Genomic DNA, 27,507 nt, shown 5'->3' on the forward strand with positions numbered 1-27,507 from the left:
TTGAATTGTAATCCAGATTTTGTAACTGTGGGAGAGAGGACTGTTTCTGATTCTTTCTTTTGAGGTGAGGTTTTCCTTCTAGTCATTTTGCTCAGTGCAGAGTGGCCAAAAAGCAAGTTGTATTGGGAAAAGGAGAAAAAGAGAGGAGAGAAAGAAGGAAAGAAAAGAGAAAGAGAAAAAAAGGGAAGAAAAAAAAAAAGAAAAAGAGAAAGAAAAAGAAAAAGAAAGAAAGGGAAAAAAAGGGTGGGGGAAGCAAACAAATCAAAAAGCAAAACAAAACAAAACAACAAAAAAACAACCCAAGGGAGAGTATCTTCTGATTCTGTGTACTTTAAGTCCCTTGACTTCCCCTGGAACTTGTCCGTCCAGCTGGTCTTCTGGGGGAGGGGCCTGTTGTGCTGATTTTCAGGTGTTAGCACTTGGGGGAGCTGCTCTGCCCCTGCCTGGTGCAGGGCTCGGTGGGGGGTTGTTTACCCCGTGAGGCCCCAGGAGGAATAACCGCAGTGGGCGGCAGCTCTGGAAACCTGGATTCAGCCCCCGCAGAAACCACGGAGCTCTCCGTCTGCAGGGCCTGGAGGCTCCGGGCGGGGCCGCTGATCTGCTCAGCTCAGGCAGGAGCGTCCTTGCTGTCCTGGGCGCTCCCGGCCTCTGCCTGTCCCGGGGGAGGCCGGATCCTGGGCTGTGTCCCGGCGCCCTGTGCTGGGGCCTGCGCTGTTGGATTCGCGCTCCCGCCCCGCAGCCCCCTCCGCGGAGCCGCCCCCGAGCCCCCCGAGCTGCTCCGGGTCCCGCCGTGCGCGCTGCAGCCCTTAGGGAGCTCGGCCGCGGGGTGTGGGGCTCTCCCGGGGCGCAGGTGTCTGTTACTGTCCCCGGGAGCCCGCGGGCATCCCCGCCCTCCTGGGTCCTGCTCCACCTCCCCGCGAGCCCCTTTCCGCCCGGGAAGGTCGGTGCAGCTCCTGCTCCTCCGGGACGGGGCTCTCCTGTCCTGGGGACACTCGCCCCGGCCTCAGCCCGGCTCCTCGCGGGGCCCCTCCCCCTTGGAGGCCTTTGTGTCTTTATTTCTTTTTCCCCGTCTTCCTACCTTGATAGAAGCGCGAACTCTTCTCACTGTAGCGTTCCAGCTGGTCTCTCTTTAATTCTCAGGCCGAATTCATAGATTTTCTGGATAATTTGAAGGTTTTCTAGGTAGTTTGGTTGGGACAGGTGATTTGGGGACCCTACTCTTCCGCCATCTTGCCCCTCCCCCCACTGTAGGAATATCCAGTAATCTACAATTTAATGCAATTCTTATCAGCATACCAACAGCATATTTCATGGATTAGAAAAAAAAAAACTCTAAATTTATATGGAATCATGAAAGACTCCAAATAGCCAAAGCAATCTTGAAAAAGAAGAAAAAAACTGAGATCACAATTCCAGATTTCAAGATATACTACAAAGCCATTGTAATCAAAAACAATATGGTACTGGCACAGAAATAGACACATAGATCGATAGAATAAAATAGCCCAAAAATAAACCCACAATGATATGATCAGTTAATCTTCAATAAAAGAGGCAGTAGGCAATGGGAGAAAGATAGTCTCTTCAACAAATAGTGTTGGGAAAACTGGACAGCTACATGTGAAAGAATGAAACTGGATCACTTTCTTACATATATACTAAAATAAACTCAAAGTAGATTAAGGACTTAAATGTGAGATCTGAAACCATAAAAATCTTAGAAGAGAGCATAGGCAGTAATTTCTCTGACATCAGCCATAACAACATTTTTCTAGATATGTCTCTTGAGGCAAGGGAAACAAAAGCAAAAAATAAACTGTTGCGACCACATCAAAATAAAAAAGCTTTTGCAAAGCAACGGAAACAATCAAGAAAACCAAAAGACAAACTACTTAATGGGGTAAGATATTTGCAAATGATGTATTCAATAAAGGGTTATTATCCAAGATGTTTAAACAACTCAACATCAAAAAAAACCCCCAAATAATCCAATTAAAAAATGAGCAGAAGACATGAACAGATATTTTGCAAAAACATACAGATGACCAGCGGACATAAGAAAAGATGTGCAGGGCAGCTCCGGTGACGCAGCGGTTTGGCGCCGCCTGCAGCCCAGGGTGTGATCCTGGAGACTCGGGATCGAGTCCCGCATCGGCTCCTTGCATGGAGCCTGCTTCTCTCTCTGCCTGTGTCTCTGCCTCTCTCTCTCTCTCTCTCTCTGTCTCTCTTGAATAAATAAATAAAATCTTTAAGAAAAAAAAAAAGATGTGCAGAATCACTCATCAGAGAAACGCAAATCAAGACCACAATGAGATATCACCTCAGATCTTTAAACATGGCTAAAATCAGATACACAAGAACCACAAGTATTGGTGAGGATGTGGAGAAAAAAGAACACTTGTACAGTGTTGATGGAAATGCAAACTCTTGCAGTGGTATATACAATGGAATATTTATTATTCAGCCATAAAAGAGAATGAAATCTTGCCATGGGTGAAGCTAGAGTATAACGAGAGAAATAAGTCAGAGAAAGACAAATTCCATATGATTTCACTCATATGTGGAACTTAAGAAACAAAACAAATGAACAAAGAAAAAAAAAAAAAAAGACTAACCAAAAACCAGATTCTTAACTATAGGGAACAAACAGGTTATTAGAGGGGAGGTGAGTGGGGGGATGGTTAAAATAGGTGAAGGGGATCATGATGAGCAGTGACTAATATATGGAAGTGTTGAATCACTATATTGTACACTTGACACTAATATAACACTGTATGTAACTCTACTGGAATTAAAACAATTAGTCATACAGATGAGTTAAAGAATACCGTTAAGGAGTTGAGTTTTCTAAAGAAAGTAGCTAGTATTGTTTCATTTTGTTTGGCCTTTATAATTAAGAGGAACATAGAAAAATGACTAAAGGTCCATATTACAAACAGTAAATAATTTAAATTTTATTTTAGAGCCTAAAAAAATGAAAACAATATTACTTGGATACAATTAGAAAAGTGATTATCTTTTCTTGCTTTAATTGTGTATAGAGCTAATTAAGGAACATACATAAAGGTGGATAGAGAGCTTAAATTCATTTGTCTGAACCTAAAGAACTTTCTTTTTGTGAGATCTTTACACACTGATACATACAACCAGATCAAAGTGTTAAATCACTCTTTTTAAAAATGGTAGCAGTCTATCTATTGGTATAATTTTTGTGATCTGTCCTGGCACAGTCCATGTGGCCCATTTGTTATTCTAATTTTCTCTGTTTTCTCAAGCTGTTTCGTTCACAGGAATGAAATTTTATATATTCTTAAATAATTTTGAATTACCAGAGGTGAAGATTAAGGCAATGTTGTTGAATTGGGGAAGGATATTGAATTAAGAATTAGAAATATTATTATATATTGTAAACCAAGAAGGTGCATATATAACTTTTCCTGGATAATCATTTTCTGACCTACATTGTCATAGAAATTAATGGATAATTGAATGAATTAGATATTCATTTGGATTTTAGCATAACAACTTAGACAATTTTTAAGGAAAAATTATTACTCACTGAAAATATAGTTAGCTGAAATTCAGAACATCATTTTTTCCTAAGCAAACTATTAAAATGGCTAAAAGGAATCTGAGAGAAATCTCAGATGGTACTCACTGTATGATGTTGATGCTCTAAAAACATGTTTCTATATACATAAAATCACTCCTAGCTTTTAGTTAAGGATATCTTAAAGAAAATACTCTCTTTGTGAATCTGCTCTACTTTGAGATGGTATGCTTTTGTTGCAGTGTGTTAACAAGTATATTTGGTCTTCTAGTACCTTCTAGTACTTCTTTTTGACTCTCAGTCCTTTTTAGGTAGGACCAAGTGTGTCTGTCTCATAGACCTGAAAACATATATATGGATCTGGAGCTCTTTTGATATTAAAGATAAATACTTGGGAGTCAGTAATGTATGGGTATTAGTTGAATTGATCACATGGGTGAAAAAAACCGAAGAGTTGCATATATGGTGAGAAGAAATACTATCTAAAGACTAAACACGGTAGAGACAACATTTAAGAATTGGACAGTGTGCGGAGAACCTTCAAATGAAGCAGAGGAAGAGTAATCAGCATACAGATGGTTTGTAGTCTGAAACTGGATGAGATTATTTAAACAGTGAACATAGAAAATATGAAAAATCTACCCTTGAGGTACCCAATGTACACTGCTCAGTTAAGGGAAAAGAACCCACTGGAAAGACTGAGAAGGAGGGAACAGTAAAATAGGAGGAAAACTAATTTATTTAGTTTTATTTATTTATTTTAGTTTGGCAAATAGAATATTATTGGTGAACTTACCAGGAATAATGCTAGTGGAGTGGTGGGAATGCAAGCCAAAAAATCAGTAGGCTGGACGGTAAATCAGCGATAAGGAAATGGAAACAGTAATTATATACTACTTATAAAAATGGGGAAAAGTGAAAAGATGGTGGGTCACTCAAGGATTATATAGAATCAAGAAATGGCTTTTCGTTTGTTTCTTGAAATGGGAAGACAAACATCTTCATAGGAAGAAAGGATATAATCTGTGGAATACATGGAAAATATTTATGGAAATATGATCTGGGAAAGGCAGGAAAGGACATTTTCAGAGCACCATTGTGCCTTGGTTTGTAATAATGGAAGAACATATTTTTCTACCCAGCATCTGGAATGAAGGAGTTACCATTAACTGAGACGGAGAAAGCAGACTTATAGTGGCTTTCCACTTGCTCATAATTAAAGCAAAAGTCTTTTCTACTGAGATGGTGGGAAAAGAAGTGAGGATTGTTGAAAATAGAGATGGTTTTGAGGATTAAAGGGAAAAAATTTCATTTATTTGTTCATATAACAAACCTCTATTGACCATTGACTATGCCCCATGTGTGATTCTGGTTCTGGAGGTTTTGAGTGAACCCAATAGATATATTTTTATTTTGTCAGTGGAGTTTATATTCTAGCAAAGAATGGAGGGGTGTGTGCCTGAAGGCTCTGTTGTGGTTGGAGAAGGCAGCTAGATGACCTATTGACACAGGAATGAATTGGTTCAGATGATCCTAAGGGAGAGTAGTATTGGTTTGTGTTAGTTGCTGATAGGCTTTGGGAAGGAGCCCAGCACAGACTGGGGGCTACATACTTTTTTGGTAACCGGGAAATAGGGTATAGAGAATTTCTTTTCTAGTGCTCCACATCCTAGAAAAAGATATAAAGAAAATGAATAGTTTGGAGGGACAGGATTAGGACTTGGGAAGGTGAGTATGGAGGCCTTACAGAGCAACATGTAATTAACAGTCCCTTTCTTATATTATATTTTATGGTTCAAATAATGTAATCCCAAAGAAAGTGTATCAAAAAATACATTAGTATTGTTTTTTTAAATGACATGCCAGAATTAATAGGAGCAACTCATTAATGTAAAATGGTAAAGTAAATGAACTTTGGTTTATTTGATTTTCTATTTCTTGCTAACATGTAGTCTGTGAGAATTATATATGTATTTTACTCCTCAATTACCTTTTTGATTAATAGTCCTTTAAATTTCCTATGCCAGCAGGTGGTAATTCATCTTGCAACTTGAGTTCTTTTCCTATCTTAGGGTATTCCAGCCTCCTATTTTAATTCTACTGAAATATTTTAGCTTGAATTATTTATAAGGACATAACCAGTTATAGCAAGTGGTTCAAGGCATTAGTGTTCATTTCTGGAATATAAGTTCCCTGCAATCAATGCTATGTCAAGTTAGGCTGACGTTATGGTAGGCGGGTATATCTTTAAGCTAATATATTTATTTTTCTAGAATTTAACGGCTCTAGGTTCTAAATTCTAATGAATTTACTTGGCTAAGGCCTTACTCTTTTCCTATTGAACTTCCCTTAAAATACAGTATAGCATTTTTTTTTGCATGAAATTAAAGTGTCAATAATTGTTATTTGTCTACTACATGGAAGCAACTCCTACCAAATTATGCAATACTATGGGAATTTACGTGTATAAAATGCATAATATATAAGACATATATTTTTTTAATAGCACAAATAGACAATTTTTCTTAGGTTAAAGTAATAAGTGATTGTCTTAAGTACTTCTGACTTCTGGAGTTGTGTCATTCTGTCGGATAAGCAGTGATCTATTCTTGCATTGAGGTTCAGTTCTTTCATTATAGTGATAATGTTCTAAAACTATGGTAGTATTTTGGGGGGATAATTTCTGCCTATTTGATACTAAAAATGAATTAAGCTTTTCATCTTGAATATGCTGCTATCCAAGGGCAAAGGATTTAATTTTTAATTAGTATTCTCATTTTTCATATACTTGTTTGTATTCTTTGTGTGCATATTTAAAAAATATAACCAGCTGGTATGAGGACTGTAACCAAGTGTTAGAACATTGATAACTGATCCACATGGAGAAAGAATCAATGGTCTTGGTCTTTTACAACCAGTTTGATAAATACTGAGAACATACACCATAGAAGGCATGGTGACCATGAGTGATACTCTGGAAGACTGTTAGAATTTATTGTAATCAGTTAGGCTAACCACATAAGCAAACAGCAGAGTGGTGTTCAGGAAGTTCTGGTTTCATTAATTTTAGGCAACATTAACGTCAGTTGATTTAAGAAATCAACCAAAATAGGTCTTATTTTACTTTGACATGTTGTCAAGAGTCTCATCGTCCTTTCCAGGAAACTGGAACCTTTGATTAACAAGAAGTGTAGGCTGCAAACTGCTAGCAGTTCAGGAATTCAGTGTCTCCATTTCCTGTCATTTAGTAAATTTTAGGGACTATTTGCATATTACCTTTACTAATTGGCTTAAAGAGAATGGCATTTATAAAAACAGGAAAAAATACTCATTAATTTTTTACCTCTATTTTTATAATATAGAGTGAGTTTCAGTTCTAATTAAGATGGAATCTTCCGGATATACAACATTAATACTATAATAAAAAGTAGGGACGCCTAGGTGGCTCAGTGGTTGAGCATCTGCCTTCGGCTCAGGTCCTGATCCAGGATCTGGGAATCGAGTCCTTTATTGGGCTTCCTGTGAGGAACCCGCTTCTCAAACCTCTGCCTATGTTTCTGCTTCTCTGTGTGTGTCTCTCATGAATAAATAAATAAAATCTTTAAAAAAATAAAATAAATAAAATGTAAATTACATGATTTTCTTGTAATTTTGTAGCGCTTTGAACTCCAAGATTCAGATAGCTCTATGCTTCCTAAAGAGGTGGTGAGAGTGGAGAGGCTGGTGGACAGCCCTGCCCCCCAAGCTGCGGTGACTGTCCGGATTGCAGAAAAAGAGGTGACCATTCAGGTAACAGATCAAGCTTTATACTTTCTAAGATGTGCTTTGTTCTGCGCATTTTTATAACCTAAATTGGGTTTATCATCCTCTTATAAATCTTCTTTGGTTCTGTAATGTCACATCTATATATATATCTGTATCTCTATTTATCTATGGCTCCACAGTCATGTATGTTTGTAAACTGGAAAAATTCAGGAGAAACACAGGGATAGCTTTTCATCAAAAACCAAACCAAAAACCAAATCAAATTAAGTACTGAATAAAGCATTGTGTATTCTGAGTCCTTAGTAAGAAATAGTGTTTTCAAACATATTTTAGCAGCTAAGGACCACTCTATTCAAATAAAATCTTTCTTAGCTACATGCAAACAGTTAAAAGAGGAGCTGTTCTAGTTACAAAGTGTTTAGAAGAAGGGAAGGATATTTGGTCATAGAGCTCCATCTGCTTGCTCTACCTCTTTTTCTTTGAGGGCCCTGAGAACCCCAAGAGGTGATGAGAAACTGTCCCTTAGAAACACAGCTTGAAAAACACAGACTTAAGTGAATTTTAAGCGAATGTAGGAAAGAAAAATGCTTGCCTTCTTATGTGCCAGAGTACACGTTAATTATAAACTTTTTATGTGCTTTAATGATATTATTAATACTTATTAATGTATTTATTCATTCATCAATCTGGACATTGATTATATCTACCGTGAGCCAGGCTCTGTATTAAGAATTATTAGTGCCCACTCTGTATTAGTTACTATATTTGCCTGTTTGCATATATTATGCCACTAAATCCCCCAATAACCCTGGAGGCAGGTTTTATTATGTCCATTTTATAGATTAGAAAGCAGAAATGTAAAGAGGGTAATTGATTCACCCATGGCCACCAGCTGAGAAACATCACAGATGAGATTTCTAGATAGGATCACTTTCCATTACGCTCTGCTGTCTCTTCAGATCAATGACCTTACTAGGCTGATGGTCTAAATAGAATCAGATGAGTAAGGATTACATTGGAATGGCTGTGGAATATATGTACATATATATACATCTTGTAGGATGACATAGGATTTTTCCAGCGGTCAGGAGGGGAAAGGTGATAAGACACTTGAGGCAGTTTAAACAGTTTGTCCAGAGGCATGAAGTGTGAACAAGATTTCACTATTTGTTTCCCTTTGATAATGGCTTTCTGACTTCATTGCCTGCAGTCCCTTCCAGTTAGCCTTTTTTGTTACCACCAGGATGATCTTTCTTAAATACTAATCTGCGCTTGTCACTTCCAAACTTATAATTCTGTAGGGTTCATGCTGCGTACAGTATGATCAAGTCCTGAGTCCTCAGCAGAACATGGAAATCTTCTAGTGGGGTCCCCAGGAGACTAATAAGGAGGAGATAGGAAATAAAAGAAGTAGGTGTGAAGGATGGGAGGAGAGATTTTAAGAACAGATGCTTCTGAGTGGTAAGCTAAGAGTGGAAAAGGATTTGTAGGATTTTAAAGGAAAAGGATTTTAAAAATCAGGAGGTCAGTGGTGACTTTGGAGAGTCCTGATGGACTGACTCTAAATTCTGTACTGAGCATTGGAATTTGGACAAAAAGCTTCATTCTCAAGTAGTGACATTATTATTATAAGTTATAAATAGCCTGAAAATGACATGATTCTTATGAAAATATCTGACAGCACAGAGCTTTAATTTTAAAGGGATGATTGATTTGGAGGGCTGATGGTAATGATGATCAGATCTGTGAATGAGAAAATACTTGTTGCTGTATTAAAATGTCAAAAACAGTACAGAATTAAATTGAGCAAGGAATTATTAGGGGCTTCTAAAGCATAGTTATGTGCTTTCATTTACTGTTTTGAGAAAAACATATGCATATTATATTTACTTCTCTTTAATTATAGGTGCCAGCTGGGACCAGGCCAATAAATCAACCTTGTGCATCAGACCATTTTATACAGACTTTAAGCCATAAACAACTATTGGCTGAAATGATGCAGTCTCACATGGTTAAGGACATATGTTTAATTGGAGGAAAAGTAAGAATAGCAGTCTCACTGCATATTTCTGTTTCCTGACTTTTGGTTGTTTTGACTTATCCCTTGAATGATTGTGTTTCCATTTGTAGGGTTGTGGAAAAACAGTCATTGCTAAGAACTTTGCAGATAACTTAGGATACAACATAGAACCCATCATGCTCTATCAGGTATGACGTTCATTTTTAGCAGTTGGACTGTAAACATACATATTTGGACCATCAGTAGAACCTGAGAATATTTTTCCTTCAGTTATGACTTGTTAATTTTGATGTACATAAATGACATCAGCAATTTGGAGTACAATTATATTTATTTGGAATTTTTGAAAATGCATTCTGGGACATCTCCTGTGCACAACATACCAGGGTCTGCTTTTCAAGAGAGATTCAATTTACCTGTGCATACATATGCAGAACACATTTAGTAGTAATTTGGAAATCTAAACAAAATGGGTTTCTGCAGCAGTGGGAGATAATTAGGTCTTGACTGAAGAGACTATTTTTTCTTGTTGTGGAAAAATATACATAAAATTTACCATTTTAACCAATTTTAAGTGTACAGTTCCTTGGAATTAAATGTGTAACTGCCACCACTATTGATTTCCAGAATTTTTAAATTTCTTTCCTGATTCTCCTTCTCTTTCACCCGTCCCCCTCATCCCGCCCCTCTGGCAACCACTAGTTTGTTTTGTGTATTTACAGATCTGCTTCTGCTTTTTGTTTGTTTATTCATTTTGTTTTTTAGATTCCACATTTAAGTGAAATCATATGGTATTTGTCTTTCTTTGTCTGACTTACTTCCAGAACATTTTTCTTCAAGTAGAAAGTCTGTATTCATTAAAGAATAACTTCCCATTCTCCCAACCCCAGACTCTGGTAGCCTCTATGCTTCCTGCCCCTATGAATTTGCCTATTCTAGGTACCTCTTTTAAGTAGAATCATACACTTTTTGTCATTTTGTCTCTATTTTACTTAGCATGATGTTTTCAAGGTTCATTCATGTTATGGCATATATCATCAGTTTCATTTCTTTATATGGCTTTATAATTTTCTCTTGTATAGATAATACTACTTTTTGCTTATCTTTTAAATGTTGATGAACACTGGTAGTTTCCACCTTTTGATTAGTGTGAAAAATGCTACCATAAACATTGGTGTATAAGTATCTGTTTGAATTCCTACTTTTAGTTCTTTTAGGTATATACCTAGAAATGATACTGCTGTATTGTAATTCTGTGTTTAACTTTTTGAGGAGTTGCTAAACTGTTTTCCAGAGCAGCACCACCATTTTACATTCCCCAGCAGCAATGTGTGAGGTGGTAACTCCTTAGTAGTTTTGATTTGCATTTCCCTAATGACTAATGAGATTGGGCATCTTTTCATGTGCTTATTGGCCATTTGTATGTCTTTTTTGGAGAAATGCCTATTCAAATTCCTTGCCTATATTTCAATTAGTTTGTCTTTTTGTTGTTGGGTTGTAGGAGTTCTTTATATATTCTGGATATTAACCCATTTTCAGTCATGATTTGTAAATATTTTCTCCCATTCTGTAGGTGTCTTTTCACTCTTCATACTTTCCACTAATGCACAGAAATTTTTAATTTTAATGAAGTCTAATTTATCTTTTTGTTATTGTTGCCTATGTTTTTGGTGTTACATAGAATAAGTCATTGCCAAGTCCAATATCATGAATTTTCCCTATGTTTACTTCTAAGATTATTATAGTTTTAGGTCTCACATTTAGGTCTTTGATCCCTTGATCCATCTTGAATTAATTTTTGTACACAGTGAAAAGTAAGGGTCCAGCTTCAGATCATTTGTATATGGATATCCAGTTTTCCTAGCAGCGTTTGTTGAAAAGACAGTCTTTTCCTCATGGAATAGTCTTGGCATTCTTTTTTTTTTTTTTTTTTTTAAGATTTTATTTATTTATTCATGAGAGACACAGAGAGAGAGAGAGAGAGGCAGAGACACAGGCAGAGGGAGAAGCAGGCTCCATGCAAGGAGCCCGACGTGGGACTTGATCCTGGGTCTCCAGGATCAGGCCCTGGGTTGAAGGCGGCGCTAAACCACCAAGCCACCTGGGCTGCCCTAGTCTTGGCATTCTTGTCAAAAATCAATTGGGCGTATATACAAGAGTTTAATTTTGGGCCTTCTCTTCTACTCCCTTATTTTATCTGTCTATCCTTATCTCAATTCCACTCTCTTTTGATTGCTACAGCTTTGTGGTAAGTTTTGAAGTCAGGAAGTATGAGACCCCCAACTTTGTTGTCTTTTCCAGAATTGTTTTAAATATTTAGGATCCCTTGAGTTTCCATTTGAATCTTAGAATAAGTTTTTCTATTTATGAAAAAGTTGCTGTTGAGATTTTGATAGAAACTGCCCTGAATCTATAGATCACTTTGGGTAGTATTATCATCTTAATATGTCTTTCAATCTGTGAACACGAATATCTTCTTATTTATTTGTCTCTAATTTCTTTCAGCAATGTTGTATAGTTTTCTTTTATCTTCTTGGTTAAATTTATTCCTAAGTCTTTTGAATTATTTTTGTGAAGGTACATGTTGTGTATAGTATATAAAAAAGCAAACTTATAACTGATGTTTTTACTGAGTAAAGTTTTCTCGTGTGTATTTGTTTGTAATGGTATCTCCTAAGACATTTTATCCTACTAATGTATTGATTCTATATGTTAGGCTTTGGGTGGATCTTTTTACTTACAGCAAAGTCTCTGTTTTTATTCTTTAAACAATTTTTTAAGTGGATGTGATACTAGTTAGGTACATTTTAGGTTGTATTTTGCAGTTTTAGTTTATTCTTTAGTTAAACTTTCTTACTGTTAACTTACATTAAGAATTTTTTTTTTTTTCTTTTTTGGAAAAATGACATTCAAACCAGTCACATATTGTGACTCTGGATTATAGAAAGTGTTGTCAGCAGCTCATCTTTCAAAGTGTTGAAAAGATTCCTTTCAATACTGCTTTAGGGTAATTTGTGCCTATTGGTTGAATTGGCCAGAGCTTAAATAAAATCTATGAAGAAGCATAGGATCCAAGTTTATGAAATCATAAAGAAAATAAAAGTGAAGAGATTAAAATAGTAGTGATATCCTTGGTCTTTAGCTATAAACATGTAGAAAAAGTAATTTCTACACTGTACAGGAGGTGACAAGTCTTGGAACCCACTGAAAATAAATTTTGAAATCAGTTTTTATGACTTAATTGTAGATCTATTGGCTTTTTAAAGGGAATTAAGGAAGTGGGAGAGGGAGTTTATCTTAAAATTAAATATCCGGAAGATGCCATGAAGGCTACCTTGCCCTCTTATGAAATCACTCTTCTTGATGTCTTTTGTAGAGATCAGAAGGAAGGTAGTTCAGTATGCTAGCTCATCTGTCTCTACCCTTACATAGCTCATGTTAGAAGTGATCTGAGGATTGCATTTTATCATTTCATCAACCTGTTAAATATCACCTTTCTAATTTCCAATGAAAATACTGTTCTACTAAATTTTGAAGGGGGACCCAAATCATTAATATATTTGTAAAATAAGTTAAATTTTTCTATGGTATCTTATATTCCACTTATAGGTCAAGGATAATACAAGGATAATTTATTTCCCAGGTGCCATTGCTTTGAAATCATATGGAGACCTTTTGAGGATAATATTTCTTTTCTCTATGACTCCAACCTAATTTGTTAGTAGTATTATTTCTAAAATTATACACATGATTATTCACATTAAAATAAAAACTCTTGGGACATCTGGGTGGCTCAGCGGTTTAGCGCCTGCCTTTAGCCCAGAGCGTGTTCCTGGAGTCCCAGGATCGAGCCCCGCATCAGGCTCCCTCCATGGAGCCTGCTTCTCCCTCTGCCTATGTCTCTGCCTCTCTCTCTGTGTCTCTCATGAATAAATACATAAAATCTTTAAAAATAAAATAAAAACTCTCATTCTCATGAAAGCTGAAAATACTTTTACCTCATCAGTTTTTCCAGATAATATGGTTTCTCTATCAGGTTTCTATAGTCCGTTTATGGTGATTTACAGGTAGTGGTAAATTATCCTAAGATTGTGTGCTTGAGCTGTGAAAATTATGGTCACCTAATTCTGCTGTTCATTAAAAGAAAAACCAAGCAAGAGAGTGTCTTTGTATCTACCAATTCAGATCTCAGTTCCACTGGAAAATTATCCAAAGTATCCTGTCATTGAAAATCTTATCTTTATATGTGAAATAATTAGTTTAAGAGGCTGAGAACAGAATTCTTATGTATTTTTGGAGAGTGACAGCAAGCTAACAAGAATACTATTTTAATGATTTTTTACTTTCTTGTTCAGTTTGTTAATTGATGGCTAAACAAAGGTAGGAAGATTCTACCAGAAAGGATTGAGAAAACTACGCAGAGTTAATTATGCAAATTAATTGCATATGCTGAAAACCCCTTTTCCAATTTAGCTTTTCTGTTCATTAGTCTTTACAGAAATATCTAGAAGAAAAATCATTGCTGAAAGCATAGACTTCAAAAAAGGATAGAGAAATATAAAAATGTAGGTGAGGTCTGTTTCCATCTCTCTCCATAGAGCTTCAGCTTCTTTCCATGAACTGGATCAAAGCATAAATTAGGCATTGTATTGACATTTACAGATTTGTAAACTGTTAATCAGTTTGTTTTCGTGATAGAAACCAAGCTCCTGAGATCAAATATAAGACTCTTTGTTCACATTTTCACATTAATTTATAGAGTTCATTGATCTCTCTTGGACAGATGGACGAATTTGCTAGAATTAAAGATGGGTTTGGGTTTTATAATAGTATAGTCCATATTAGTGAAAACTTTCTGGAAGTTTGAGCTGACATAGAGAATTTAGTGGGAATAAGTAACCCAACATCTGTTTTCCTAGAAGATGTGGAGATTTCCCTGTTATTTGTACATGTATAAAGCCACACTTAATCTGTGGGTTTTGCTTTATTTTTAGACAACTATTTTTAGAACTGGATTTCATATGAAGAAAAAGAAAAACAGCCTTAACACAAATTTGTGGCAGTACATAAAGTAAGTTTTATAATAGGTTATAAAAATCTTAAATCACTTGGCTCAAGTGTTAGGTCAGATTCTTTTAACTGGTTATTCTTTTTATAGTGTTGAAGCCAGTGATTTCATAGTTATTGAAGAAATCCAAGTTATTATTATTTTCCTTCATAACCAGATAAGGGCATGTTTCCAGATTTCTTTCCACACCATCATAAACAGCACCAGAGCTGAGATATCTTTCTTTTGTTAAAGTACTGGTTGGATAAAAGCCAAGTCAACTCCAATAAGAATTTTAAGAATAAATGAGTTCCTGGGACTTTTAATGAGAATAATCACTATTGAAAACATATTGAAATCTTAGAGTCATTTTGATTTTTTAGCTAAGTTTTTCTTCCTATAGCTAAACTCAAACCAAATCCTTTTCTCTATCTTCCATTTTATCTACAATTTCTACTTCTTCCTGTTTAACCGAACACAGTGGAAAGTATCTTTCTTTCTTTCATTCTTTCTTCTTTGTTTTCACTACTCTATGTCTTGGATTTATTTACTCACTTCTTGTCTTTGCCTTGACTTTGGATTTTTCTCTCATCAAGATTTTCAGATAACTGTATTCATTTAAATGGTTAATATTCAACCTTGGAGGCAGACTTTCTATGATTCTATGTAGCTCATCTTGTCTTCTTGACTTCTTATTTCGCTACCATGTGTCATCCTTCCTCTCTTCTTTGTATTTGTTCTTTTCTCACTAGACTGACCTTCATTAGGCTACCTTAGAATTTATTTACCTCAGCTCCTTCAAATTTCTTGTATTACAAAATATATTTTTAGAAAACAATGTATGTCATCGTCACTTGAGAACTTTAAAATGGTTGACGTGAGCAGTCCTTTTCAAGTCTCAGGCTTACTAAGGTTCCTATCTCGTGTCTTCTTCAGATTCTCCTTGTTGATGACATTGCTTTGTTTCCTATCTCCTTTGTATAGAATGTGCTTTAAAATTTATTGCAGTCTATCAAAGTATAAAATTTGGTGCATATAAAAATTTCAAGGTCAGGAGGATAAAATTTCCCTTCTAATTTGAAGGAACATTTTTATTCAATAGGATTTCATATTTCTTGCCTGGAATGTCAGAGTTGTGCTACAAGGACCAATAACTATAACGTTTGTCATAATTTCATAGATAAGTTAGAGTGCATTATAATTATGCATTGTATGGGTTAGTTACCTCAGTAAATTTCATCAGGGTACTAATAAGCAGGTGGCAGTTGCATACACAGGGAATTTTACAAATTAAATTGTAAAGCCACAAACTACAACCTTACTCCAACAAGTTGCTTCATAAATAAACTTTATTGGAAACAACAGAGTGTAGGTGGCTCTCTGTAATATATGACCATTATTGGAAAAGGTTACTCAAATTTATGCTCAACTAATTTTAAACTCACCATTGTGATTATTGCCTATACATTTCATCATTTATTACATTTCTTCATTTTAAAAATAAATAATGAATACAATTCATATATATCAAAATTGTTTATTTCATTTTTTCAGTTTAAAAATGAATAATGAATACAATTCATATATATCAAAATCATTTTTAGGTAGCTGATATAATTTCTTTCCTTACCACATTTTAAAGATTTTCATATAGTGCTTGTGCTTTATTTTTAAAATAGAAATGCCACAAGCTTTGTTATCCATATTTTGCAGCTTTAAGGAAATGAAGTGATAATGTCTCTAATTATTTGAATGCACACTCACTTCACACCTCAAATACACAGAAAAGCTAGTTGTTTCATAGAAGTTATATAAAGAAGCAGTTTTAGAGCACTAGCTAATTACTTCAGTAAAAGCCAGTCTCTTGTCACTTTAACAAGAAAAAAATATCTATCAAATATATAATTTAAGCAATAGGTTGAATCAGAAGATGTGGTAATATAATGGGAGGGTTTTGTGAACATTTCTAAAAACAACCTATGGCTGTTATTTAGAACCGAATATATACTCTTTTCTTTTGGAGATTTAATTCAGGATGTATTTAGAAAACAACTCATTTCTATTCTCTAGTTAGCTTGAACTGAATGTTTATGCACATTCTGTTACTGTCTTCCCATTTCTTTTATGGACACTTACGGGCTTTTTTTAAGGAGCATCAAACAAATGAGTGAAATTACTCTATAACAAGGTTGATAAATTCTCTCTTGAAAGGGCTGGGTCATAAATATTTTTGTCTTTGTGGACCAGGTGGACCCTGTTGAAACAAGTCGACTCTGCTGTTGCAGGATAAAAGCAGCCACAGGCAACACATGAATGAATGAGTGTGGCTGTGTTCCACCTTAGCACAGTTTTGGTGGTTTTTGTTTTTCTTCTTTTAATTAAGAGGGTTTTTGTTGTTGTTGTTGTTTTTAATTGAGTGCAATTCACATATAGTAAAGTTCAGTCCATTTTGATAAACACATTTGGTTGTATAACCACTATCTCAATTGAGATAATGGGATGTTTCCATCAGCTCAAAAAATTCCCTTGTGCCTTTTTGTAGCCACCCCCTCCCTGCCACTGGCAACCAGTAATCTGTTTCCTCTACCTATTTTGTCTTTTCCACAATGGATTTAAGCAGCCTTTGGAGTCTGGTTTCTTTCGCTTGCATAATGCATTTGCACTTCATCCACATTGTTGGGTGTTTTAGTATTTGTTCTTTTTAATTGCTCAGAATCTTATCACATTTTTATTGGTATTTATGTCAGCACTTCTGTGTGTTCCTGTAACAGTAGCTTTCTTTCTGGTGCTCAGCCCTTCTCACCTTGGTTATCAACACTAACTTTCTAGGCTTCCCACCTGTTTGCAGCCTGGGTTTTTCCCAACCCATCCTTCCAACACAATTTTGTTCTTTGTCATTTTCCCCCTGCTTTAAGCCTTTGACTCAGCTTCTAATAGTTTGGAGGATACTATTCAAATTCTGTTGCCTGGCACACCACTTTTTAAATTTGGCCCCTCCAAGCCTCTCATAGCTAGGTTTGAGGCTTCAACCATAGGGCTAACATTCACCTTTTAACTCCAGCCATCAAAAATGGCTCGTGGTCTCTTCAGCATGACTTGCTGTGTGAGGCAGCTATGCTTTCTTGCCCTGCTCGTGCTATATGAACCTCCTTCTCCTGTGGACCCGATCATTTACTCTTCACAGTTTAGCTCCATTGCTGCTATCTCTCTGTTTTTTGTTATGTCCCCAATTTGATTTATATGTACTCCCTCTGCCTTTCACTGGCTCTTCAATCTGTGGTTCTGTGCTGTAATAATACCGTATCTGATTTAGTCTAACATGCCATCAATTATAAGACACACCATTATTTTGTGTCTCGCTGAGAAGGTAGTGCAGCAAATTAAATTATGACATGACTTTATCAGTTAGCATTTTTATTTTATTCGTATGGAAGAACTCTTTTAGACTTAATTTAGATCATGTATCGCTTGTGCATGCAGAAAAAAGAAAGTAAAACTGCGATAAATGGTGGAAGCATTTTCAAAACTCCTTTACCTTCAGAGACTGACTCTTCTAAAGCATTTTTTGGTTCAGGTGTAGATGTGTATGTTGTTTCACATAATATTCTCCTCACCCTCTGTGCTTTGTCAGGAACAGAATGCTCTTCCATTGTTTCCAGGATATTCTTCCAAACTACTGATAGCCATTTGAATTTTGATACTGATACTTTCTTGATTTTAACAGGGGGTTGACTGAAATGTTTTAAGGCAATAGCTATGACTCCTATTTTCCCGAGTGGTCTTTAATTTATTGACTAAAACATGAATGGATTATAGTTGTCCTTTTTTTTTTGCCCACAAACATATAAAAACTGAGTTCAGAAATGGGCAGAGAATAATTCACTGGCTAGCAGCTGTTGTGAGATTCTGTCCACTGAAGATGCATCCTGATTTCAGGGATATAGAAACGTAAAAAAGTGTTTATGTTGGAATTGATGGAATTTAGCTATTTGCCTGTCCCATCATTTGCAAGCTCCTAGGGGGTAGGAGCAGCATGTAGGAACATGGCATATAGTAGTTGTCAGGATGAAAGTGAAACTTGCAAATTCTATATCCTCTGTGAATTTTGTAATAAACTATAAGGGCAGTTGTCTTTTCATAGTGATCTTCCTCATCCTTCTTCATTGTCTTAGCCTATTATTCCCTCATATGGACAGACCAGAGTTTATCCAACCAGTCTCCTATATATGGACAATTAGTTTATTCCCATTGTTTTGTAATTACACACAAATTTGCAGTGAGTGACCTTGTGCACATGTGTTTTTATATCATTAGAAGTGTATTTTCAGGACTCATTCCTAAAAGTGAGATTGTGAGGTTGATAGATAAATGCATGGGTAGTTTTGTTAGGAATTGCCAAATTTTCCTTTATAAACATGATACCATTTTGCTTTCCCATCAATAATGCCAACAGACAGGGATACCAAGCTTTTTAATGTTTGCCAGTTTAATACTTCAAAATAGTATCTAAGAGTAGTTTTAATTGACATTTCTTACATTAGGAAAGAATCATTTCTAATTTTAAGGAACATTATGGCTTTTCTTGCTAAATTATCTTTTTTTTTTTTTTTTTTTTTTGCCCATTTTTCTATTGAGTTTTTGGTCCTTTTTCCCATCTGTTTTTGAGTTCTTAATGTATTAGTCATTTTGCTCTCTGTGATATATGCTGCTTCTATTTTCTCTCTGCATCAGTTGTCCTTTGCCTTTATCTCTGAATAAGGTTTTTTTTGCTTCATAGAATTAAAAAAAGATTTTTGTAGCCTAATTTATTAATATTTTGTTTTATTACCTCTAGCTTTTGAGTCATGGTAGACAGTCTTTCCTTATACCCAGGTTACGAAGGAATTCACTCATGCCTTTTTCAACTTCTAGATTGAACTCTCTCCAGTCCTCACACATAGCACCTTCTGTTTCACAGCCAGCAACAGATCACTGAGTCTTCCCTGTGCTGCCCTCCCTGTGTCTCTCTGACCACAGTTGGGAAAGGTCCTGCAGCTTTACAGACTCATGTTTTAAGATTGGGCCCACATGGGTAATCCAGAATAACCTCCTCTTCTCAAGGTCCTTAATTTAGTCACATCTGCAAAATTTCCTGTGTCATGCAGAGTAACACGTTCACAGGCTCATGGACGTCTTTATAAGAGCATGTTTCTGCCTACCACCCTGACCATTTTGGATCACCTCACTGGAAAGCATTGCCATTCATATTTGAGTTACAAATAAAGCACACCTGCATCAGCCTATATAGTTTTCATATCGATAGTGATTCTCTCTGTAGCTACAAGCACCCGACTTCATCATTATATTTTTTGGTGTAGTTGTGACTATGTATTTGTTGAAGTTATGTAGTATTTTTATAACCAAGTTATTTTCCCTGTACTAAAGTTTAGGCATTATCCTATATTTTTATTTGAAATAATGTGTATAGGTGCATTGTATTACCTGTGGATTTTTTCAAGCTTATAAAGCAAATGTTACAAGGTATTGTTTATAAAATGGGTGTATGGGGCCCAATATAATTGAGAGCCAGTGGGCTAGACCATAGCACAGTGCTTGGCATGAAGAAGATGCTCAGGAAATATGTACCATCTTAGAGGTTGGGGTAAATCTAAAAATATTCTAAGGTGGAATGACTTATTTTTATGTATGTCAGGTATAGGTATGATTATTCAGACATTGTTCTCATTCTCCCCATAAAACCATTCAAGAGCTTCTCTATTTATAGTGTTCTGAAATGTAGAAAAAGCGAGAGAATTATTTAGATCAACTTCTGATTTCTGAGAACAAGTTCTTATAGGATAAAGCAGGAGACTATTTTGAGACAAATTCATTTCAGTTCTAGAATTGTAATTTCCTATGTATTTCCAGTATTTTTCCAAAATAAAGTTTCGTGATGATTTAATACTTTTTCTGCAGCCTCTTTGAAGTAATCAAAGTTATTTACCAAAAGTTAACCAATGAGTTACTCTAAAATATGCCAGTAAAGTGGAATTTCCTGACTTTCAAAATTAAGGATGAGAAAGGTTAAGTGCCAGAGTTTATACCTCAAATTAGCCAAAGCTTGTACAATAGTTTCTAGCTTATTAATTTTCAAGCCCCCCCCCTTTTTTTTTTGCCTGCTAATTGTACATCTTTAAAAACAATAAGCAGTGGACAATGAGGCTCACTCTGAGATAAGAAGGAACTGGGTCGAGGCCCTACTACCATCTGTTTTTATTTGAAATGCTTTGCTTCACATCAGCGTGATCTACTTTAGCCTGCTAGTGTTGTCACATCAGTTTGTTTTTTAGTCTTGGTCTGTTTTTCTACTTGCTAGCTTTTTAAAAACAACATAATGAAATGGGGGAATTTAAAAAAATTCATGGTTATCTTCAACTGATAGAAATCCATCTCAACAGTGTGTTATTTTTATAACTGAAGCTTTCTGAAATGTATCTTAGGTTCTCATTTTGACAGAGGCATAGTCAAAAGTCGAATGTAATGACACTTGCAGTATTTTACATTAAGCTCACAACTCGAACTACTTGGAGTGTGTATATGACAGGACATAGCACAGAGTTATGTATTGAAAAGTCAAGATACTGCTGGTTTAACTTGATCATCTTTTAAACATATATTGTAAAAAATGAAAAGTGTGTTAAAATTTAACTGCACAATTATAAAGTTTCATTTAGAAAAAATAGCCTTATATTGCACAAATTTGCCACTTAAAAGACAATAGATTTTATATTTGCTTTTTAAAAAAGTATCCAAATTTGATAATCAAATCTTTTATAATATTTTTGAACTATGCACTAGACTTCTTATTTAATTGAAACCATGTACTTCTTAGTAATAGACAAAATCTTTTGTATTATCTTAACAAATTTAGTTATCATGAGGTATTTATTAGATTTCTAAAAACACAGTAGGAGGCCTTTGGTCATGTGTATAAAAATAAACATTACGATTAAACCAAATCCATTAGCCCAGGGAAGAAAACAAGTGACCAAGGAATCCTACCAAATAAGGAACTGTAGCCTGAAAGGTATTTCATTTACCATCCTTGGTGATGCAAAAACATGGGATCTGTAAACTTGAAGAAGGAAAGATTTTCAAATTTGGGGATTCTCTGTGGAATAGCTCCAAATTTAAGGACACTGTGTAATGAAGTCCAGTACTATTGGTAAGAACACATTGTTATACTTGATCATCTCTGTTAGTTAGTACTTTTGTTTTAAATGTACTTTGAAGTAATCTTGATTAGGAATCTTAGGAGAATTTTTTTTCTTTTTATTTTTTTATTTGACTATAGTTGACACAATGTTATATAGTGTCAGGTGTACAGTAGTGATTCAGCTTCTCTATGTCTTGTGCTAAGCTCACCAGGAGTGTAGCTACCATCTGTCACCATACAGTGCTATTCCAATATCATTGACTATGTTTCCTATGCTACTACTAATTTCTGGCTATTTTATATCTGCAACTTTACCAAATTCATTTATCACTTCTAATAGTTTTTTTTTTTTTTTTTTTGGTGGAGTCTTTAGGGTTTTCTATGTATAGTATTATTTCATCTGCAAATAGTGATAGTTCTTCTTTATCAATATGGATACCTCTTCTTTTTTTTTGTCTGAGTGCTGTGGCTCAATACTCATACTATGTTGAATAAAAGTGGTAAGACTGGAAGTCCTTGTCTTGTTCCTCATCTTAGAGGAAAAGCTCTCAGTTTTTTACCATGGAGCACGATGTTTGCTGTGAGTTTTTCATATATGGTCTTTATTATGTAGAGGTATATTTCCTCTAAATGTACATTTTTTGAGAGTTTTTAGCATGAACAGATGTTGAATTTTGTCAAACCCTTTTTCTGCATCCATTGAGATGATCGTGATTTTTATCCTTCATCTTGTTACTGTGATGTATGTATCATGTGGATTGATTTGCAAATATTAAACTATCCTTGCACCCCTGGAATAAATTCCACTTGATCAGGGTGAGGGTGAGCGATCCATTGAAAGTATTGTTGGATATTGGCCTGTAGTTTTCCCTTTTTGTGGTGTCTTTGTATGGTTTTGGTATCAGGGTAGTTTTAGTGTCATGGAATGTATTTAGAAGTTTTTCTTCCTCTTCCATTTTTTGGGATAGTTTGAGAAGAATGGGCACTAATTCTTCTTTAAATGTTTGGTAGAGGCAGCCCCGGTGGTGCAGCGGTTTAGCGCCACCTGCAGTCCGGGGTGTGATCCTGGAGACCTGGGATCGGGTCCTACGTCGGGCTCTTTGAGTGGAGCCTGCTTCTCCCTCTGCCTGTGTTTCTGCCTCTCTCTCTGTGTCTCTCATAAATAAAATCTTAAAAAAAAATAAATGTTTGGTAGAATTCACCTGTGAATCCATCTGGTCCTGGATCATTATTTTTTGGTAGTTCTTGATTACCAAATTTGGTAATTGATTACCAATTTTTGTTACTAGTAATTGGTCTGTTCAGATTTTTCTATTTCTTTCTGATTCTGTTTTGGAAGATTGTATGTTTCTAGGAATTTGTCCATTTCTTCTAGGTTGTCCAATTTGTTGACATATATTTTTCATAGTGAGTACTATAATCCTTTGTATTTCTGTGGTGTCAGTTGTTACTTTTCTCTTGAGTCCTTTCTTTTTTTCTTGATGAATCTGGCTAAGGGCTTATCAATTTTGTTTATCTTTTCAAAGAATCAGCTCTTGCTTTCATTGATTTTTTTTCTATTTTTATTTATTTTTGGTCTCTGTGTCATTAATTTCTGATCTGATCTTTGTTATCTCCTTTCTCCTACTCACTATGGGTTCATCTGTTCTTCTTTGTCTAGTTCATTTAGGTGTGTAAAGTTAGATTGAGTTTTTTCTTGTTTCTTGAGGTAAGTCCATATTGCTATGTATTTCCTTTAGAACTGTTTTTGCAATTTTGGACCATTATATTTTCATTTTCATTTGTCTTCATGTACTTTTTTATATCTTTGATTTCTTCGTTGGCCCATTGGTTATTTAGAATTGTTTAGCTTCCACATGTTTGTGTTTTTCCCAGTTTTCTTCTTATGATTGGTTTCTAGTTTCATACTGTTGTGGTCAGAAAAGATTCATGTTATGATTTCAGTCTTCTTACATTTATTGAGGCTTGTTTTATGGCCTAACGTGATCTGTTTTGAAGAATGTCACATGTACACTTGTAAAGAATGTGTCAGGTGTTGTTTTTGAGTGGAATGTTCTGTATGTATCTGTTAAGCTCTTTTGGTGTAATGTATCATCTGTAGACACTGTTGCCTTATTGATTTTCCTTACATCCATTGATGTAAGTTGGGTGTTAAAGTCCTCTACTATTAGTGTGTTACCATTAATTTCTCCCTTTGTATTCAGTAATATTTGCTTGATGTATTTAGGTGCTCTAGGGTTGGATGCAGAGATATTTATAATTGTTACATCCTCTTGTTGGAGTGATCCCTTTGTAATTTTATAATGCCCCTTTTAACTCTTGTTACAGTCTTTGTTTTAAAATCTATTTTGGGGATCCCTGGGTGGCGCAGCGGTTTAGCGCCTGCCTTTGGCCCAGGGCACGATCCTGGAGACCCGGGATCGAATCCCACGTCGGGCTCCCGGTGCATGGAGCCTGCTTCTCCCTCTGCCTATGTCTCTGCCTCTCTCTCTCTCTCTGTGACTATCATAAATAAATAAAAATTAAAAAAAAAATCTATTTTGTCTGGTATAAGTATTGCTACTCTGGCTTTTTTTTTTTTTTTTTCCTCATGTCTGTTTTCATGGCAAATGTTTTTCCATCCCTTCACTTTATTTTGTTCATATCTTCATGTCTGAGGTGTGTTTTCTATAGGCAGTATATAAATGGATTTTTAAAAAAATATGTTGTGCCACCCTGTGTCTTTTGAATGGAGCATTTAGGCCATTTTAGTAGTTGAAAGTAGTTATTGATAGATACGTACTAATTGCCATTTTGTTCATTGTTTTCTCGTCATTTTTGTAGTTCTCTGTTCCTCTCTTACACTCTTTCTTTGTGATTGATGAGTTTCTGTAGTACGGTGTTTGGATTTCTTCCCCTTTATTTTTTTGTATATGTTACAGATTTTGAGTTTGTGGTTACCCTGAGGTTCATTTATAACATCCTAAATATATAGCAGTCTATTTTAAGTTGATGGTCATTTAATCTCAAATACACTCTTAAAAAAATCCTTTTTTATTTGCTCCTTCATGTTTCCTGTATGGGCTGTTACACATTATGTCTTTTTAATCATAATTTTCTTATGTCAAATTATGGCCACTTGTTTTCTACCTTTAAGCTCTTAGAGCAATCTTTTAAGGGGCCTTAGTATTTTATAGTCAATCAAAGATCATGGCAAGAATGAGGAGTTTGCTAGAGAATAATGAGATTAGTGATGATGTTATATATCTATATTCTTTTTATGAGGAATATGTCAAAAAAGAAAAGAAAGATAAAACTTTGGTTTGATTTTGAAATTCACAATTTTTGTATGTACAGCGTATTTTGCAAGTGTTTTATTCTTGGAAATAAAAAGTAAATATATCCTCAGCTTTATTGTCTAGATGCCTTTAGTGATTCCAAAATGCCTTGTTTTTCTGTTTTTCCCCTATTAAAAAAACACAATTACTCAGGATCCAAACCACTTTCTGAATGTGTAGAACTTTATTGCTGTTTACAAGCTGGTCTCATAATAGAAACAGGGCTTTCTGAGGTATCTGACATGAAAGCCATTTGATTAAGCCATAGAGACAGTCAAAAAGGACAGCAAAGGGAAGGTATTCTTTAACAGATTTCATTTAGTGCCTCTGGGGATTTAGAGTTGAAGTAGCTTGGAATTCAAGGTGGTACAAGTCACATTCCTGATTTTATACTCTATGGACTACTGTTAAGATATTAACAATCTAAAGAAGATCTTTGACCATTCCCAGCTCCTGTGATGCTTCTTGTCTTCCCTTAAACTCTTCTGGAATTAGGTAGCTATGGGCAGGCAGCCTCTGCAGAGGAAAGGAGTGATGCCCATTATGCCCTCATCTAGGTGAGAAGAAGGTGAGCAAGGTGAGGTTGACCTGCTTCCTCTACCAGCCTATTTCTTTAATCTTAGCAAGCCTCTTTCTGTGCTGCTTCAGGCAGGAGGCTCCACATTTATCCTTAATGACCCTCCTTGAATCCATCCACTCTCCCCTATCTCCCACCTAATGAAAAAGTGTTTGGCTCCCCGCTGCACAGTGTCTGCCATGGGGATCAATTCAGAGAAAGCAGTTTTAGTTTTGTCAGGAAAGTGCCGAAGGGGACACATTAGACTGAGCAAAAGTGTTGTTAAGTAATTCACCTTTGACACACTTCTTAGCCTTCTCCCTATCTAACCTAACCCCGCAGCCAGTCAGTAGTCTAGCATCATTTACTTTTTATAGGATCTACTATAGCTATGAATATCTCTAGTAGCTCTAACCCAATATTTCTAGACCCATTGTTGAGAATTTGGTGGAAAATATATTTGGCATATGGAACCTTACTTGGGATTTTTAAGAACACACATCAGTTATGTTGGTTGAGTATCTGTAGATATTTCTTTCTCTCTCAGTTTCCCTTTTGTTTTGGTAAGAACATTGAAGTTCTACTCCCTTAGTAAATATCAATTAATGTAATACTGTAGTCATCATGCTTTACATTGTATCCTCAGATCCTATTCATCTTTTTTTCCAAAGATTTTATTTATTTTTTTGAGAGAGAGAAAGAGCATGAATGGATGACTGACAGGGAGCCTGACATGGGGCTCAATCCCAAGACCCTGAGATCATGACTTGAGCTGAAGGCAAATGCTTAACTGACTGAGCCACCCAGTCACCCTGATGTTATATATCATATACCTGAAAGTTTGTACCATTTTACCAATTTTTCCTTATTTCCCTTCTCCCAGGCCCTGATAACCAAACCACCTTTCCATTCTCTGTTTCTAAGAGTTTGACTTTTTTTTTTTTAATTCTACATGTAAGTGATACCAGAGAGTATTTATTTTTCTTTGTCTGGCTTATTTCATTTAGCATAATGCTCTCATGGCCCATCCATGTTGTCACAAATGGCAGGGCTTCTTGCTTTCTCATGGCTGAATAATACACCATTATATGTATAGAAAACATGCTCTCTTTATCCATCCATCCATAGATGGACATTTAGGTTGTTTCCTTTATCTTGACTCTTGTGAATAATGTTGCAATGAACACAGGAGTACAGATAATCTCTTAATATCCTGTTTTCATTTTCTTTGGATATATACCTAGAAGTGGGATTGCTGAATCACATGGTAGTTGTATTTTGAATATTTTGAGGAACCTTCATACTGTTTCCATAGTGGCTATACCAATTTATTTTCCCACTAATAGTGCACAAGTGCTCCCTCTTCTCCACATCTTTACCATTTGTTATCTCTTGTCTTTTTGATAATAGCAGGTCTGAGGTAATCTCATTGTGGTTTGATTTGCATTTCTGGATGATTAGTGATGCTGAGCATCTTTTCTTGTACCTATTGGCTGTTTAGAAGAATTTCTGCTTAGATCCCTATATTTATTTTTTTTTTTAAGATTTTATTTATTTTTTCACAAAAGACACACAGAGAGAGGCAGAGACATAGGTAGAGGGAGAAGCAGGCTCCATTTAGGGAGCCCGATGTGGGACTCGATCCTGGGACTCTGGGATCACACCCTGAGCCCAAGGCAGACATTCAACTGCTGAGCCACTCAGGCGTCCCAAGATCCCTATGTTTAAATCAGATTGTTTTATTTTGTTTTCCTGTGGAGTTGTATGAGTTTTTATATATTTTGGATATTAACCCCTTATCAAATATATGATTTATAAATATTTTTTCTCATTAATAAGTTCCCTTTTCATTTTGTTGGTTTTCTATTTTTTTTGTTTTGTTTGTTTTTTTAAGATTTATTTATTTATTTATTCTTGAGAGACACACACAGAGAGACATAGGCAGATGGGGGAGCAGACTCCCTGTGGGGAGCCTGATGTGGGATTTGATTCCAGGACCCTGGGATCACGACCCGAGCCAAAGGCAGACACTCAACCACTGTGCCACCCAGGTGCCC

The 27,507-nt window shown here is 35.7% G+C and overlaps 1 protein-coding gene across 2 annotated transcripts in view; it reads left to right on the top strand.

The window, feature by feature from the left end:
* Positions 1–27,507, top strand: part of VWA8 (von Willebrand factor A domain containing 8) — a 354,557-nt gene that overhangs the window by 79,568 nt on the left and 247,482 nt on the right. For both annotated transcript variants that reach the window (XM_035704343.2, XM_049099336.1), the window contains 3 exons: positions 7,208–7,339; positions 9,222–9,356; positions 9,446–9,523. In XM_035704343.2, coding sequence (XP_035560236.1) covers positions 7,208–7,339; positions 9,222–9,356; positions 9,446–9,523 — 345 coding nt within the window. The remainder of the gene's footprint in view (positions 1–7,207; positions 7,340–9,221; positions 9,357–9,445; positions 9,524–27,507) is intronic.

Source organism: Canis lupus, chromosome 22 (genome assembly GCF_003254725.2).
Source record: "Canis lupus dingo isolate Sandy chromosome 22, ASM325472v2, whole genome shotgun sequence".
Taxonomy (NCBI): Eukaryota; Metazoa; Chordata; class Mammalia; order Carnivora; family Canidae; genus Canis; species Canis lupus.